The sequence below is a fragment of the Barbus barbus genome (genome assembly GCF_936440315.1).
Source record: "Barbus barbus genome assembly, chromosome: 30".
NCBI lineage: Eukaryota > Metazoa > Chordata > Actinopteri > Cypriniformes > Cyprinidae > Barbus > Barbus barbus.
Window position 1 is genome coordinate 27,573,496 of NC_136758.1, and position 15,875 is coordinate 27,589,370.

Sequence of the window (15,875 nt, forward strand, 5' to 3'; positions counted from 1 at the left end):
AATCACAGGTGCAGGAGTGACTCTTTTAATTTTGAGGGACTGATATTCATATTTCAATGCAACTTCATAAACTTTTCAGGATGTGCTTCAGCTAGATCAACACACTCTCATAAGGAAACATCACTCTAGCGGCGTTTATCTGTGCAAACATCACTGAAAACATCAAACTTCTGTGTCATTCAGAACAGCCGAAGATCGCTGACAAGAATCTCCAAAGACAAAAAACAAACGGCGTGATGTTTGGTCTCGCACAGATGAACAGCAGCACAGCAAAACCTCCCTCATGAGACGGAGACGAGAAGAACATCCTCATATTTGCTTCAGAATAATTGACTGCAAGTCAAGTTATCATAGAAATACAGCAGATGAAACTGATGAAATGACTGGGTGATATTGCAAGAAGAGAGAAATTATATTTGGTATCAATAAAATGAAGAGCGTTGAGGCTGACGGCCCCAGATTGCAGTTGTTCAACATTCACTGCCTGCTAAAACACCACACTCCTCTGGACAAAATAAGCATCATAAGAAAGCTTTCAGACTCCAGCTTCGATATTTGACCACTCTTTCTGATAAAACCCGGCTGCAGTGACAGTAATTTCTTAATTTATGCCTTAACTTATTTTAGTGCAATATCAACATATAAAATTAATCAGTAATTTTTTATATTCTCAAAGGAATAACAACACGCATTCAGTCACATCAGCTGTGGTTTATTTGTGTTCACAATGATGCAATGAAGAACATCCATTAGATCTTTCATTCCAATAGTGTGCATATTTGAAGAAACATTGATATATTTATAGATTTTCTATTTTTTGTAGACAGAATCATCATTTCTATTCAATTTACACTGAATTATGTAATATTAATGCAAAAAAGGAAATATAAATCATACTTTCTAGACATATTTTTGAATTAAAATCAAATATTGAAGTGCAATTAAACATATATTACCCAGGGTTATTATTGTTAACTAAAACTGTACATATTCATTGCCTGAAATAAAATAAACATCAACTGAAATAACAATGAAAACAGTTGAAAAAGTACAAAAATTACTAAAGTGTAAGAATACTACTGTATATAGAAATAATTAATTTCAAAAGAACACATCAGAATTACAAAAAATTTGAATGAAATGAAACATAGAAAATAAAAATGCAAGATGAAAATAAAGTAATACTGAAATTACCAGTCTCTCTCTCTATATATATATTATCGAATATATTATATATTTATTATCGAAATGTCACAAAGCAAAAATGCAATACTGTGTGCGTGTATATATATATATATAGTCAATTAAACATTATTATTATTATTCAATATTATTAAATATGTATAATATGTATTATTAATAATAATATTCTTCCTTTTGATTTTGTGCTATTAATCCTGTATCTATTGGTGTGTGAGCTGCAGAAGCGTCATGCATTTTGCACAGTGCATGTGTTTGTCCATCCTGTGCTGCTGCGGATGATGATGATGAGCCTGGTTCTGACAGACCCACAGTCTCTCTGTTCTGGCCTAGTTCTCTCTCTGGCACCTAAACCCATTCTCCCTGGAGACACCGGGATGTAGGTCAAGTGAGTCTCCCGTTAGGGAGAAGATAATTAATCAAAGTTCGGAGTTAGAGAGTGCACACACACTCAACATGCAGGAAAGGTGAGCTCCTGCTATATTTATACAGCGTTTGCAAGATAGCCGGGAAAGCCATCATTCTACGGCAGAGTCTCTGGGATTAGATGCTTTGCTCAAGGCCACAACTGTGGCTGTCACGGCCTGATGGTTTGGTTGGGACTGAAATCCAGATTTGGCCGAAGGATCTGGCTAAGAGTCACCTCTGCATGACGGCCCTCGGGCGCCAACTCTGAGCAAAAACGAAAAAAAATAAAATATATATATATAGTTTCTACAGCCAGACCTCATGAAATGTCCAAGAGTATCACCTCAGACAGGAAAGCAGCTTCAGATGTCCTTCAGCAAATGCAGACAGCTAGTTTCTATAGTACTCTTCACTATGCATTTTGTTAAGGAATAGTGGCTAGGGAAGAAGACTATGACAGTGAAAACTCCCATATATGAATATTATTTATTACTAAAACTAAAACCATAAAAACATGTATTACTTAAGTTACTTATATATTTTATTACTTGTATATATTAATTATAAAATATTTATTAAAATATATAACGTAAAAATGTATGAAAAGTTTAAGTACTAAAACTACAAAACTAAACTGTATAGACAATTTAAAATGACAAAAAACTAAATCACCAAACTTTTTAAAAACAACAATAAAAACTAAATATTTTTACAAAATCATAAAAACTCAAAATATTAACAAAAACTATAATAGTATAACAATGATATTAAAATAAAACTGATATTAAATGTGTGTATATTATAGTACTAAAATTGCATGGTAATAAAACAAAATAATTAACAACAATACTAAAAATAACACTGATATTAGTATAGCATAGTAACACTCATTTTAACAGTATATGCATATACTAAATAAATAATATAAGTTATAAATACAACTGTAAAAGAATATGACAATTTCTAAGGTGAGATCTCATGAAATGTCCAACAGTGTCACCTCAGACAGGAAAGCAGCATCAGAATCAGCAGCAGAATCAGAATTAGCTGTATTTCCATGTATGTTTGCACATACAAGGAATTTGTTTTGGTGACATTAGCTCCACAGTGCGACAGAATGACAGCGACAGGACACAGATAATACAAAAAAAAAATGGACAAATATACAAAATGGACAATGTGCAAAATAGCACAAACACAATATACAAAACAGACAATTTAGTATGTACAGATATATTAGGTGCAAATTTGAAATGCAATAAGTATGTGTGTTAAATAAAAAATAAAAATAAATACGAATAAAAAGTATGATAGTGTTGTGTGTTTCATGTTTATTGTTAAGGGTTCAAGTGTTCATGAGATGGATTGCCTGAGGGAAGAAACTGTTCCTGTGTCTGGTCATTCTGGTGCTCAGAGCTCTGTAGCGTCGACCAGATGGTAACAGTTCAAAGAGGGAGTGTGCTGGATGTGAGGGGTCCAGAGTGATTTTGCCAGCCCTTTTGCTCACTCTGGATGAGTACAGTTCTTGGAGAGTGGGGAGGGTTGTACCAATGATTCGCTCAGCAGTCCGGACTACCCTCCATAGTCTTCTGAGGTCAGATTTGGTAGCTGAGCTGAACCAGACAGTTATTGAAGTGCAGAGGATGGATTCAATTATGGATTCAACAATTCAAAGAGGGAGTGTGCTGGATGTGAGGGGTCCAGAGGGATTTTACCAGCCCTTTTGCTCACTCTGGATGAGTTTCACTCTTGAGCTTGAGGTCACAAACTGATGGCCGGATATTCTCCTTCAGGATTTTCTGATAGAGTGCAGAATTCATGGTTCCATCCATTATGGCAAGTCGTCCAGGTCCTGAATCTGCAAAGCAGCCCCAGACCATCACACCACCACCACCATGTTTGACTCTTGGTATGATGTTCTTTTTATGAAATGCTGTGTTGGTTTTACGCCAGATGTAATGGGACACACACCTTCCAAAAAGTTAAACTTTTGTCTCATCAGTCCATAAAATATTTGCCCAAACGTCTTGGGGATAATCAAGATATTTTTTTGGTAAATGTGAGACGAGCCTTTGTGTTCTTTTTGGTCAGCAATGACTTTTTCCTCTGAACTCTCCCATGGATGCCGTTTTTGCCCAGTATCTTTCTTACTGTTGAATCCTGAACAATGACCTTAATTGATGTAAGTGAGGCCTGCAGTTCTTTAGATGTTGTTCTGGGTTCTTTTATAATCTCCTGGATGAGTTGTCATTGCGCTCTTGGAGTAATTTTGGTGGGGTCACCACTCCTGGGAAGGTTCACCACTGTTCCAAGTTTTCTCCATTTGTGGATCATGGCTCTGACCATGGTTGAGTATGTAGCATGCAAGGGTAGAAATGAGATTCTGTGGTAAAATATACTGGATATATATTCAAGTGGCATGTGTGAAATGTGAAGAAAAAAAAACAAGAGTGGGACACATCCCAAACAAGATGAGGAGGACCTTTAAAGCAGTGCGGATTCTGTCAGATTTTTAAAAGAAACAACTCAGAGTAAAAAACTCCACAAACTGTATCCAGACATCTGAAGATGTTCTGCACATCCAGTGGAGCATTTAAGAAGAAAGCAATGAATGCATGAAAGCATGAAAGAGATGCCTCGTGTTACAGTGGGTATTCTACCTTAACCTGGTAAAGCCTGACATATGAAACACTAGTAAAGGAAGTTTATTGAACCATTTGAAAGTTTGCATGTGTTTTTGTTGAGTGTCATATTTGATACATCCAAATTGTATGGCTCATATAATCTGATATAGTGAGAATATGGAGGAAAAACAGCCCAGTTTTATTCATAGACTCAAACTGAGCAAATATATGTAATTTAATGCAGATCCTGATATTTATATGGACAAAAAGATGAATCAATCATATCAATGAGGTCTTTATAACAGTATACTTACATAAAATGATATAAATATGAGTCATCACTCTATATCTCCAATAATATGTCTTAGTAAGATGATATTTAAATGATCCAAACATATAATGCAATGCAATGCAATGCTGATTGAGAGATGAAGAAATAAACACTCCTCAGAAGATGTGAGATGATTAAGGCTTGAGAAGATCATTCCTCCGCTGAGGAACAGTGAAAGTAAAGCTTCTGGAAACAAACGCTCCTCAAAAGATCCTGATGATCAGATTTGAGACGCACTGATTTTAATAAAAAAAATGATTGATGGAGAATCAAGTAAAGCTGAGCTGCTTCAGTCCAGTAAATGTTCATCTGGAAATATGACTACAGTTATTCTGACATATACTTGAGAAGAATCGGTACAGATTTGACAGCAAAAAGACATACAATGCACCAGCTAAAAGTGGTTGTTTGTATAATTAGACTAAAAGAGCTTTTACTGGATAAAAAAAAAAACTCTAAACTATCAATCAGACGACAGAAGACGTGGAGTAGACTCTGTGCAACAGGTTAAACAGCAATCATGTTGATCATTTAGAGGCCTTGCGTATTAAATATGATACAGTAGACTTTACAGTGTTAAAAAAGCTTTCATAAAACATAACAAAAGACACAAGTGTTGCATTTAAATGCATTGTAAACAATTATCAGAAACAAATCTTTTTGTAAATAATATAACTAAAGTCTTTTCAATGTAACAAATTAGATCACAAGTTAGTCACGTCATGACTCACCTGCTGCCAAAAAGACCCTAAAAGTCAATATGTATTACTTTATGATAAATTTATAGTGTCATTAAAACGTTTGGGGTCAGTAAGATGTTCTTTTAAAGAAATGAATACTTTTATTCAGCAAAGATGCATTAAAAGTGACAGTAAAGACTTTTTTCACTGCTACATAAAAATGATATTTTAACTTTCTATTCAATGTAGAATCATCAAAACAAAATGTGACCCTGGAGCACAAAACCAGTCTTGAGTCGCTGGGGTATATTTGTAGCAATAGCCAAAAATACATTGCATGGGTCAAAATTATTGATTTTTCTTTTATGCTAAAAATCATTAGGATATTAAGTAAACATCATGTTCCATGAAGATATTTTGTAATTTTCCTACTGTAAATATATAAAAACTAAATTTTTGATTTGTAATATGCATTGCTAAGAACTTAATTTGGACAACTTTAAAGGCGATTTTCTCAATATTTAGATTTTTTTGCACTCTCAGATTCCAGATATTCAAATAGTCGTGACGTATTGTCAAGTATGGTGACCCATACTCGAAATTGGTGCTCTGCGTTTAACCCAAGTGCACACACACAGCAGTGAGTAGTGAACAAATGCACACACACACACACACACACCGTGAACACACACCCGGAGCAGTGGGCAGCCATGCTGCAGCGCCCGGGGAGCAGTTGGGGGTTCGGTGTCTTGCTCAAGGGCACCTCAGTCGTGGTATTGACCTTTCGATTACGAGTCCGACTCTCTAACCATTAGGCCACGACTTCCCCATGATAGTTATATCTCAGCCAGATACTGTCCTATCCTAACAAACCATACATCAATGGAAAGCGTATTTATTCAGCTTTCAGATGATGTATACATCTCAATTTCCGAAACTTGACCCTTATGTATCACAGTTTCACTAAAATATTGAGCAGCACAACTGTTTTGAACACTGATAATAATCAGAAATGTTTCTTGAGCAGAAAATCAGCATATTATAATGATTTCTGAAGGATCATGTGACACTGAAGACTGGAGTAATGATGCTGAAAATTCACAGCAATAAATTACATTTTGAAATGTATTCACATAGAAAACAGTTATTTTAAATTGAAATAATGTTTTACTGTTTTTAATGTATTTTTGTTCAAATAAATGCAGCCTTGGTGAACATAAGAAACTTCTTTCAAAAAAATCATTTAAAAAAAAACTTAAATTAGTTTTTCTTTCTGTGGTTTTTGCAAGAGAAAATTAGCAATTTCCACAAGTCTACTTTATATAAATCACTTTTCATAGAACTTCAAGCAAAAATAACTTGGATCCAGAATTACTCACAGAATGACATAAGGCTTTAGTCACGCCGCCCACCCCTATCTACTGCTGTCTGAAAATGACCTTATCAAGCAACAAAAACTTAGATTTGTTAGATCTGTGATTTTAAATGCCTTTAAGGTCAATTATCTGCTTCAAACGATGATTACTTTTAAGTGTTTGCCATTGTAATTGTGAAATATTGCCTCTAATTTAAATTCACTACAAAGGCGGGCGAGAGAGCGCCACTGGACGGCTTCAATCAAGATAATAATTAGAAGAAGAATGAAGGTCAACTGCTGTCTGGAGATCAGATCACAGCCGATAATGTCGCACCGCTGCTGGGCTGGAATGCCACGGATAGTCTTTCTCCTTGAGGACAGCAATAATAGTCAATATAGATGCTTTTGCATGAGGATTTAAAGTATCTACCTTATACAAACGCAAAATCATTTGAAAGGGAAAACGTTGGAACAATTGAACGGGGCCGTGTGTGTCCTGAGTGTTCAGATATCAAAGACATGCCAGTTACAGAGTTCAAGTGTGCAGCCATTCTGATAATAAGTGTAGAAAGTGGCAGAGAGGACGAAGCACGGATCAATCAAATTACCCTGATGGCCACCGTGAAGCCGCGGGCTGTAATAAATTCAATGCATTCTCACCGGACGCTCTCTGCAGGGAAGCTCACACACACATCGCTGTAGACAGTAGTTACCGCATCTCAGCCAGAAATCGTTAACGCAGGTGGAATCCGAGCAGACGTGTAAAGCCGAGCGATTCATAATCATTATTTACTCTTCTAAACATGAACTACAGCAGAGCAGCAGGACGGTGCAGTTTGATACAGCATCTGAAACACATTCACTAACAAAAAAAACATTCTGCTGATGTTCTGAATTTTTCTGACTGTTCAAAACATTCCGTTTTCTAAATGTTTAAAAAATGTGATTGTTACAGAGAACATTAAGTGGAATGTTACATTTTATTATTTTGCAAACATTATGGGAACGTTACTTTTGAATGTTCCGAAAAAAAAATAGTTTTGTTAACTTGGTTTAACCCTATAAGCCTGCTGTATCATATTTGATATGCAAGGCCTCTAAATCATCAACATGATCAAAAATGTATTGTTAAACCCGTCGCACACAATCTGCTCCATGCCTTCTTTTGTCTGATTGAGAGTTTTTATCAAGTAAAAGGTCTTTTAGTCTAATTGTACAAACGTCCACCTTCAGCTAAAGCTTTCTGCTGTCAAACCTTGACTGATTTTTCTCAAGTAAACTTAGTCATATTTCCAGATGAACCGTTACCGGACTGAAGAAGCTCAGTTTTACTTGATTCTCCATCAATCATTTTTTTCGAAAAATCAGTGCGTCTCATATCTGATCATCGGGATCTTTTGAGGAGCGTTTGTTTCCAGAAGCTTTACTTTCACTGTTCCTCAGCGGAGGAATGATCTTCTCAAGCCTTCAAAACATCTCACATGTTCTGAGGAGCATTCTCTCAATCAGCATTGGATTGCATTGCATTATATGTTTGGATCATTTCAATCTCATCTTACTAAGACATATTATTGGCGATATAGAGTGACCGCTGATATTTAGATAATTTTATGTCTATATGAGCCGTAAAAAAGCCTTATGTATCAAATGTGATACTCAGCAAAAACATATATGCAAAGTTGTTTTTTTAGATTATTTAACATTTTATCTAAAGGTTCAATAAACTGTTCTGCTTTAAAAAGACGTCATATGTCATATTTTACAAGGTTAACTATTGCATAACGGTTAACACTTTTGCATAATGATCACTAAACTAAAGGCAACCAAAATCATGCATGCTTTACTAGTCGAAAGTTTGGACAGACTCGCTTATTATTGACTATTTTCTACATTTCTAGTGGCAGTAACGACAAGGTCGTGGCTCAAATCTCAGGAAACACATGTACTGTGTGCAAAAAGTCACTTTATATAAAATCATCTGTAGACTATATAAATAATTCAGAGGATATTTTACTTTACTCAAGTACTATTGAAACCGAATCCCTGTACTTTTACTCGGCTACATTTCTAAGCCAAAAATGATGCTTTTTATTCCCTACAATTCCATTTAGGCCTCCAAAGTACAAAGCACAGTTTTTGCAGGTCATCGTGATTTCTTTCATCTTTTTGTCCATTAAACTAAGCTTACAAAGCCCATCAAATTACACTCTTGGCTGAACTCATACACCCAATGACATCCATTTCAGCACATTTAGACCAACTATGGTCACTCGTCCTTGTGAAGAGACGTCTCATCAGTCAGCACAACACAGTCACTGGCCTAAAGTAAAAGGCTTTAATTAAAAGACGCGGATGACGATGGACTCGAGTGCAACAGCTATAAAATGAACTGAGGGTGAATCTCAAGTTTAACAAGTTCAAGTAGCATGCTTAAGTTTAATGAAGTCTAGTCTATCCATTTCAAAACATTTACTTTTAAATATGCTAGGATTTTTAAATCGAAGTGTTTTATGCTCACCGAGGCTGCTTTTATTGAATTTAAAATACTGTAAAATATTTTCATTTAAAGTAGCTGTGTTGTATGTGAATATATTGTAAAATGTAATTTATTTCTGTGATGTGAAGCTGAATTTTCAGCATCATTACTCCAGTCTTCACATGATCCTGCTGATAATTCTTATTATTATCAATGTTGAAAATTGGTATTTTAGTATCATTGATATACAATGCACTCTGTATTTTAAATTATATATTTTAAACTATAGACTATAGTTTTTGTTAATTTATTAATAAAGTTTTAGTAGGTTGTGTTATTGTATTTATTTATTATTTGTTTATAATTTGATCAAATTAAATACTAATTAGAAATACAGAATTATAGAATTTTATAGAATTATATATACAGTATTTAAATTTTGAATTAGGTAATTGTTTTATTTTAGTTACTAATTTATTTAGTTTTAGTTATTTTAGTACGAAAATGAGAAATGTTGCCTTAACTATCTAAAATAAAGTTTGTTTAAAGTTTGTTATTATATTTCTGTTAATGTTTATTTTATTCCAGTAGTGATGAAAAAAACAAACATTTAAAAAAATTAAAAAATTAAACCAAACCATATCATTCTAATATGATTTGCTGCATTTCTTATTATTTTCAATGTTGAAAGTTCATTTTTATTTTTCATAACAATATTGTTCAGAAAAGAACAGCAACTATCTCAAAAACATTTTTTTGGGACAATATAAAATTCTTTAATGCATCCTTGCTGAATAAAACATTTTTTTTTTTAAATAAAGAAATAAAATGGAAAATCTGACTGACCCAAACTCTTGAACTCAAGTATGTGGCCACACAGTTGGACTTTTAATGAAGTAAAATCGACAGCATCCACTTCAACTCAAGCGTAAAATCTCTGTACTTTTTCCACCCCTGGGAAAAGGCTTTGTCTTTGAACTCGAACCCTTTGTGTTGGTATGTAAATCCTCGCTGCCCACACAGAGAGGAAAAACATCACTCTGTTCACCCGAAGTCTTATCAGTAAAGGTCAAAACCGCTTCCAGCATGCAAACTCAATATTACATTACAATACTTCATTTGACCAATTCTGCATCAATAACCAACTAATGAAACCCTATTAATAAAACACGCATCCTTGATCATCTCACACTCAGGGCTCCCGGCACCCTCATTTTCTCTAAAAACATTGCAATCATCAAACTCTGCGTTAGGGAGTAACATTTAGGCGAGGTAAGTTTCCAAATGCGAAATGCAGCTCATTAAAATTCATACCTGTCGTGAATCAAAATGGAAATGAAAAGGCAAGGCTGGGCTCGGTGACAAAGACGCGGCGGAAAAGAGCCGTCTTTTTACAGGCTGAGTAAACATATCGGGACAGTATTAATAGAGTGTTTGCAGAATAATAGACGGTCGTTTAAGAGCTGAGCGTGTATTACGACGAGAGAGAGGGATATTAAACGCTGCAGTGGCGATTCACAGATAAAGACGACACCCAACAGGTCACAAGCGGTTTTATATTAAGGTTGACTAATTGCCCGGCTGTGACTCCATTACAGTCTGTCACGTCACGCTGGAGGTAGATCACCGCGGCCCCAGGGACGAATCGCAATAGATTTGTGTTGCAGCGGAGCTGAAAATGGCCAAGCGCTGTGCATCAGATTCATTATGTTCATAATGCAATTATTAGTGGTGCTTGTGAAGGCACTGATGTGATAAAACCTCTAACCCTGTAAAGCCTGACATATGAAATAATGGTCAGAAAAACTTTTTCCATTGAACTATTTAGATGGTTTTTGTTGATAATCATATCTGATACATCAGGTTTTATGGCCCATATAATATGATATAGTGAGAACATGAATGAAAAACAGCTCCATTTTATTCGAAGACTCAAACTGAGCAAAAAAATGCAATTTGGTATGGATGCTGACATTTACATGGACAAAAAGTGATGAAATTCAGATGCTTGCAATGTAAATCAGTTACGACAGTATAGCAGATACTGGCATAAAATTATATAAGTATTAGTCATCACTATCAATATCTCGTAATAATAATATGCCTTATAGTGCGAAAAAAAGGTTTCTAGTATTTTTGTCTGGTTTTCCATGACAAATGTCTAAACGTGCTTAAATCAAGAAATGTACTTGAGAAGCAAAATGTCATAAAAAGTCTTAAAAAGTAAAAAAAAATGCATGAAATTAAGTGTTTGCTTAAAATGTGAAAAAAAAAACCCCACTGCCAATAAGGTCAGAATAATGTATTGTTTTCCTTTTGAATTAAGTTGATTTTTTCTTGCCTCATCGACAGACTTTTTGTCAATGAGGCAAATTGTAATACATTTTTCAGACAATTTTCATATCTTAAGTCATTTTGCTTCATGTAAATGTTTCCTGATTTAAGAATGTTTAGATATTTGTAACGGAAAACAAGACAAAAATAGTAAGAAAATATATATATATATATATATTTTCCCATTATACGATGATGTTGAAAAGCTTAGTTTAATGATCCAAACATATAATTGTGAGATGAAGAAATAAACGCTCCTCAGAAGATGTGAGATGTTTTGGAGGCTTGTGAAGGTCATTCCTCCGCTGAGGAACAGTGAAAGTAAAGCTTCTGGAAAGAAACGTTCCTCAAAAGATCCTGATCAGATTTGAGATTTGAGATTTTTCTAAAAAATTATTGATGGAGAAGTGTTCATCTGGAAATATGACTGCAGTTATCCTGATGTTTACTTGATAAAACTCAGTCAAGATTTGATAGCAGAAAGACACGTGAAGCACCACGTTTGTACTAAAATTAGACTAAAAGAGCTCTTACTTGATAAAAACAAGTCAATCAGACGTAAGAAGGCATGCTGAAAAACCTGTGTGCAACAGGTTTTTCAGCAAAGTTAAGATCATGTTGATCATTTAGAGGCCGTGCATATCAAATATGAGACAGTATAGGGTTAAACTTTCATGCCTAATTCGTCCTACTGATTCCTCAAACCATGTGTTGTTGCTTTACTAAGCGATCAGAGGCACCATTTTCTCCCAAATCATATCTGGAAACCAGAAGATCACAGGAGAGTCAGGCAGTAACAACACAAAACACCCTAGCAACCACATAGCAACTAACTACCCTTGCTAACAACCCTTACTGTTGCAATACTCCCACAACACATTAGTGCATGGCAGCAAAATATCACTCTTATTTTCTTAAAAAAAAAAAAAAAAAAAAAGTCAAATTTTTCTTCCCAGGTTTCTGAATACCAGTAAAGGTCTTCTGGTTGACTGTAAACCATTGCTTTCCCGCCACTAAACCTGATAGAAATACAGCTCCAACTAGCAGCTAAAAACCTTCAGTCCTGTCCTGCAGAACATGAATAAAAGATTTGTGACTTTTAAGGCTATAAAATTCATGTGCCAATCACAGTCTCCATAGGGCTCATTTAGCAGAGTCTCCAAATCCCAAAGACAAGCACACAATAACTTCCCAGCAGTGTTTCCAGAGACACACGCGTGTGAGCTGGATCTGAATCAAATCTCACAAATATAAATAAGTGCTGGTTAGATTCCATGGCAGATTTACAAAGCCAATCTGCAAAAGTACACATGTAAGACACATCATTTGTTCTGGCGGCGGTTATGCAAGTTAATCTGAAATGTACATCTGCTGCAAGACTAATAACATAATGTAAATGATCTTCATTCATTCTGACTCAGAGATGAAACAAATAAATCAATACACAGTTTATACACAACATTGCTTGCCAGGTCTGCAGCTTTTCCATGGATTTGCACTCATTTTAAATTGTTTTTAGAGCATAATTTGATGATTTTGACAAAGCATACTATTAATTCAATTGCATATTACATACATAAATAACCTTAAAAATATGCATACATAATTATGCTTTGACAAACAATATTATTACTAATAATGCATATTATGCATATAAGTAAATACAAGTAAAAAGTTGCATTCTGTATGGCAAGGTTTGACAAAGCATACTATTACTTAAAGTATATTATATAATATCTAATAATAGTAGAAATGTGTGTACATTTGGCAAAGTTTGATGGTTTGACAATGCACACTATTAATTATGTTGCATATTATATAAGTAAAAATACGCTTTGATGGCTTGACATTATATTGCATGTTTTTTTTTGTAAATATAAGTAATATGCATACAACTAATAACAAATGTAAGTTAAAAAAACATGTATGCATGCTATACTATTACTTACCTTTACTTACATAACATGCAATATAAGTAAAAATATTCATATTGCATTAGTCTAATATGCATACATATTGCAAGGTGTGATGGTTCTACATTATATTGTATATGGTGTTAGTAAATATAAATAAAAAATTGCATATATTTTGCAAGGTCTGGTGGTTAGACAAAGCATTCTATTACTTATATCACATATTATAGGTAAAACAAACTGAAAACATATGCATACCTGAGTATTTTTCAGTATAACATATTTGTTTGAAATAATTACACTTACATCATTTCTGTTCTATAGGAGTGAATCTGCAGGAAAATGAAAACAGAACAGTACTTTATGCATTTACATCATCCAAGCAACCCTCTAAAGCTCCCTAAATATTACAAGACATCTAGCAATGATGATGCTGTTGGAAGAAAGATAAAATGCATAATATGGACTCTAAGTGGTATAGTTTGAGTTTTGAGCGAGTCTTTGACATGCAGACCTGGCAACCCTCATCATTCACTCAACTGCATTCATGACGATCACACGTCTACCGTTCATCTGAAAGATCAGCAGAAAATCAGATCAAAGGTGAAGCCTACAAATCACATCTGCACTCCTCTGGGATACAAAAACGAGACGAGAATGACTGCTATACGCTGTGTTTCACAATGATATGACAATACTCTGATCTCTTAATAACTGTATGTTCTCTGAGCAGGTATCAATAGAACGATTTCAGTAACTGGATGCAGCTCAGGAAAAAATTCATGGGTAAAAATGAAAAATTATTATTGATTTCTGTTTTTACAGACATCCAATCTCTTGAAGGTTTCCCCCGAGTTTCTGTTTTTGGGCAAAAACTGCAAGTTCTTTTCAAATCCAAAAGCAGTGAGCCAGCATTTATCGATACCTCAGGAAACCCTTCAAACCCCTCCAATCTGATAAAGGCATACTGCAGTGCAACTGGCAAGACTCCATTTACCAATTAAGAAAAACCACAAACGGGCACCAGAAATAGGACAGGCGTGTTAAAACAAATAAAGCAAGCAAGCAGCAATCTCTAACAGCAGTTTCAGTGCAATCGCCGAGAAATCCTTTGAGAGGACATCTCTGAACACCTCAAGAATAGTGCGAATGAAGCTACTCCACGCTGTCACACATCATTATCTCCACAAAGAGGAATAAAGCAAATGAGAACAATAGCACAAAAAACTCATTTTGCCTTGAGATTACACTGTCACCTCAAATCTACTAGGATTTGTTCTGTCAATTATGCAACATTTCCGGCATGGTTTTATTGTTGTTTTCTTAATCACCAATGCTGTTGCAAAAAAAAAAAAAAAAAAAAAAGATTTTTTTTTTTGCACTATTTCCCTTTTATTTTACATTAATAGCTCATTATCTAACCCTCTTTCACCCACAAACCATCAATTACATTAAAAACCTAATTATTATACTCTGGCATGGACTGACTTTGCACCTTATTTTAAGTGCAAAAATGTCAATATATTCCATAACTATAATGTATAAACCAAAAAAATGCCTAAAAGCCCAAATATACTATAAAGTGCTCAGAAATGTTGAGTGTGTCATCCACATACACAATAACTGGCTGACTTCACATCTGCAAAGCACCTTTTTAAAATGCACACAGTATATGACAAAAAAGGTGAACTCAAAAGATAATAAAAACTAGCTGCCTAAAAATAACCTAAAATAAACCCTAAAATAAAGCTAGTTCTCCTTTCAAATCAAGTCAATAATTAATCACATTTTATGTGCAATGCAACTGAGTATAATAATATAAAAAGATCTGTAACTAACCATATTTTCAAATGTATAAATGACAAAAAAAGTGTATTCAAAAGACAATAAAACAGCACTAATATTCAATAAATGCAATCATTATTCAGCAATAAAGCTCCTTTCCTTTAACTAGCAACCTTAACAATAAAAATACTGAGTATAATCCATATAATTCATACCGATTAGTCATCAGTTCTCCAAAACGTGTATTTCACAGCACCTCAGTGATCTCATCCATAGCATCCAAGTTAGTTAAGCAAGTTACTCTAGTAATCTAAACCCATCTGTGACATCCCATTGATATGACATTTCCCCTGCATATCCACTAGCCAAAAAGTGTTGTGCGCCTGTTGTGATCCGTCAGCACATGAAGTTGAGTTGGATCTGCTTGTCTTACCCATGTTGGTACCAGGAGGCTGGCGGGTCTCTCTAGCAGATCAGGCTGATGTTTGGCGGCTGCGTTCATCTCCCATGCAGCCTCTGCTTCGGTGCACTGAAGTCACACACACTTGGATCTGTCATTTATATCCAGTGATGGCCGGGCATCGTTCTCAGCCTGTTGGGAAGGACGCGGCTCCGGGGTCCAGCATCCAAATGGACCCGCCGGAGACCAGCGGCTCTCTGCGAATCTGAATCAGCTGGACCGTGTGGAGGCGCTCGGTGTTAAAGACACATCCACACAGAGCCGAAGCGATCAGAGAGATGTGCCTATTCCTGCGAGTTGGAAAGAG

At 35.1% G+C, this 15,875-nt stretch overlaps 1 protein-coding gene across 1 annotated transcript in view; it reads right to left on the reverse strand.

Annotated features, from left to right (window-relative positions):
• The window catches only part of sntg2 (syntrophin, gamma 2), a gene marked incomplete at its 5' end in the record, with an annotated part of 74,689 nt that extends 59,079 nt beyond the window's left edge, over positions 1-15,610 (reverse strand). The window contains one exon of the mRNA XM_079386229.1: positions 15,542-15,610. Within this exon, the coding sequence (XP_079242355.1) occupies positions 15,542-15,610 (69 nt within the window). The remainder of the gene's footprint in view (positions 1-15,541) is intronic.
• Positions 15,611-15,875: the final 265 nt, after the last annotated feature.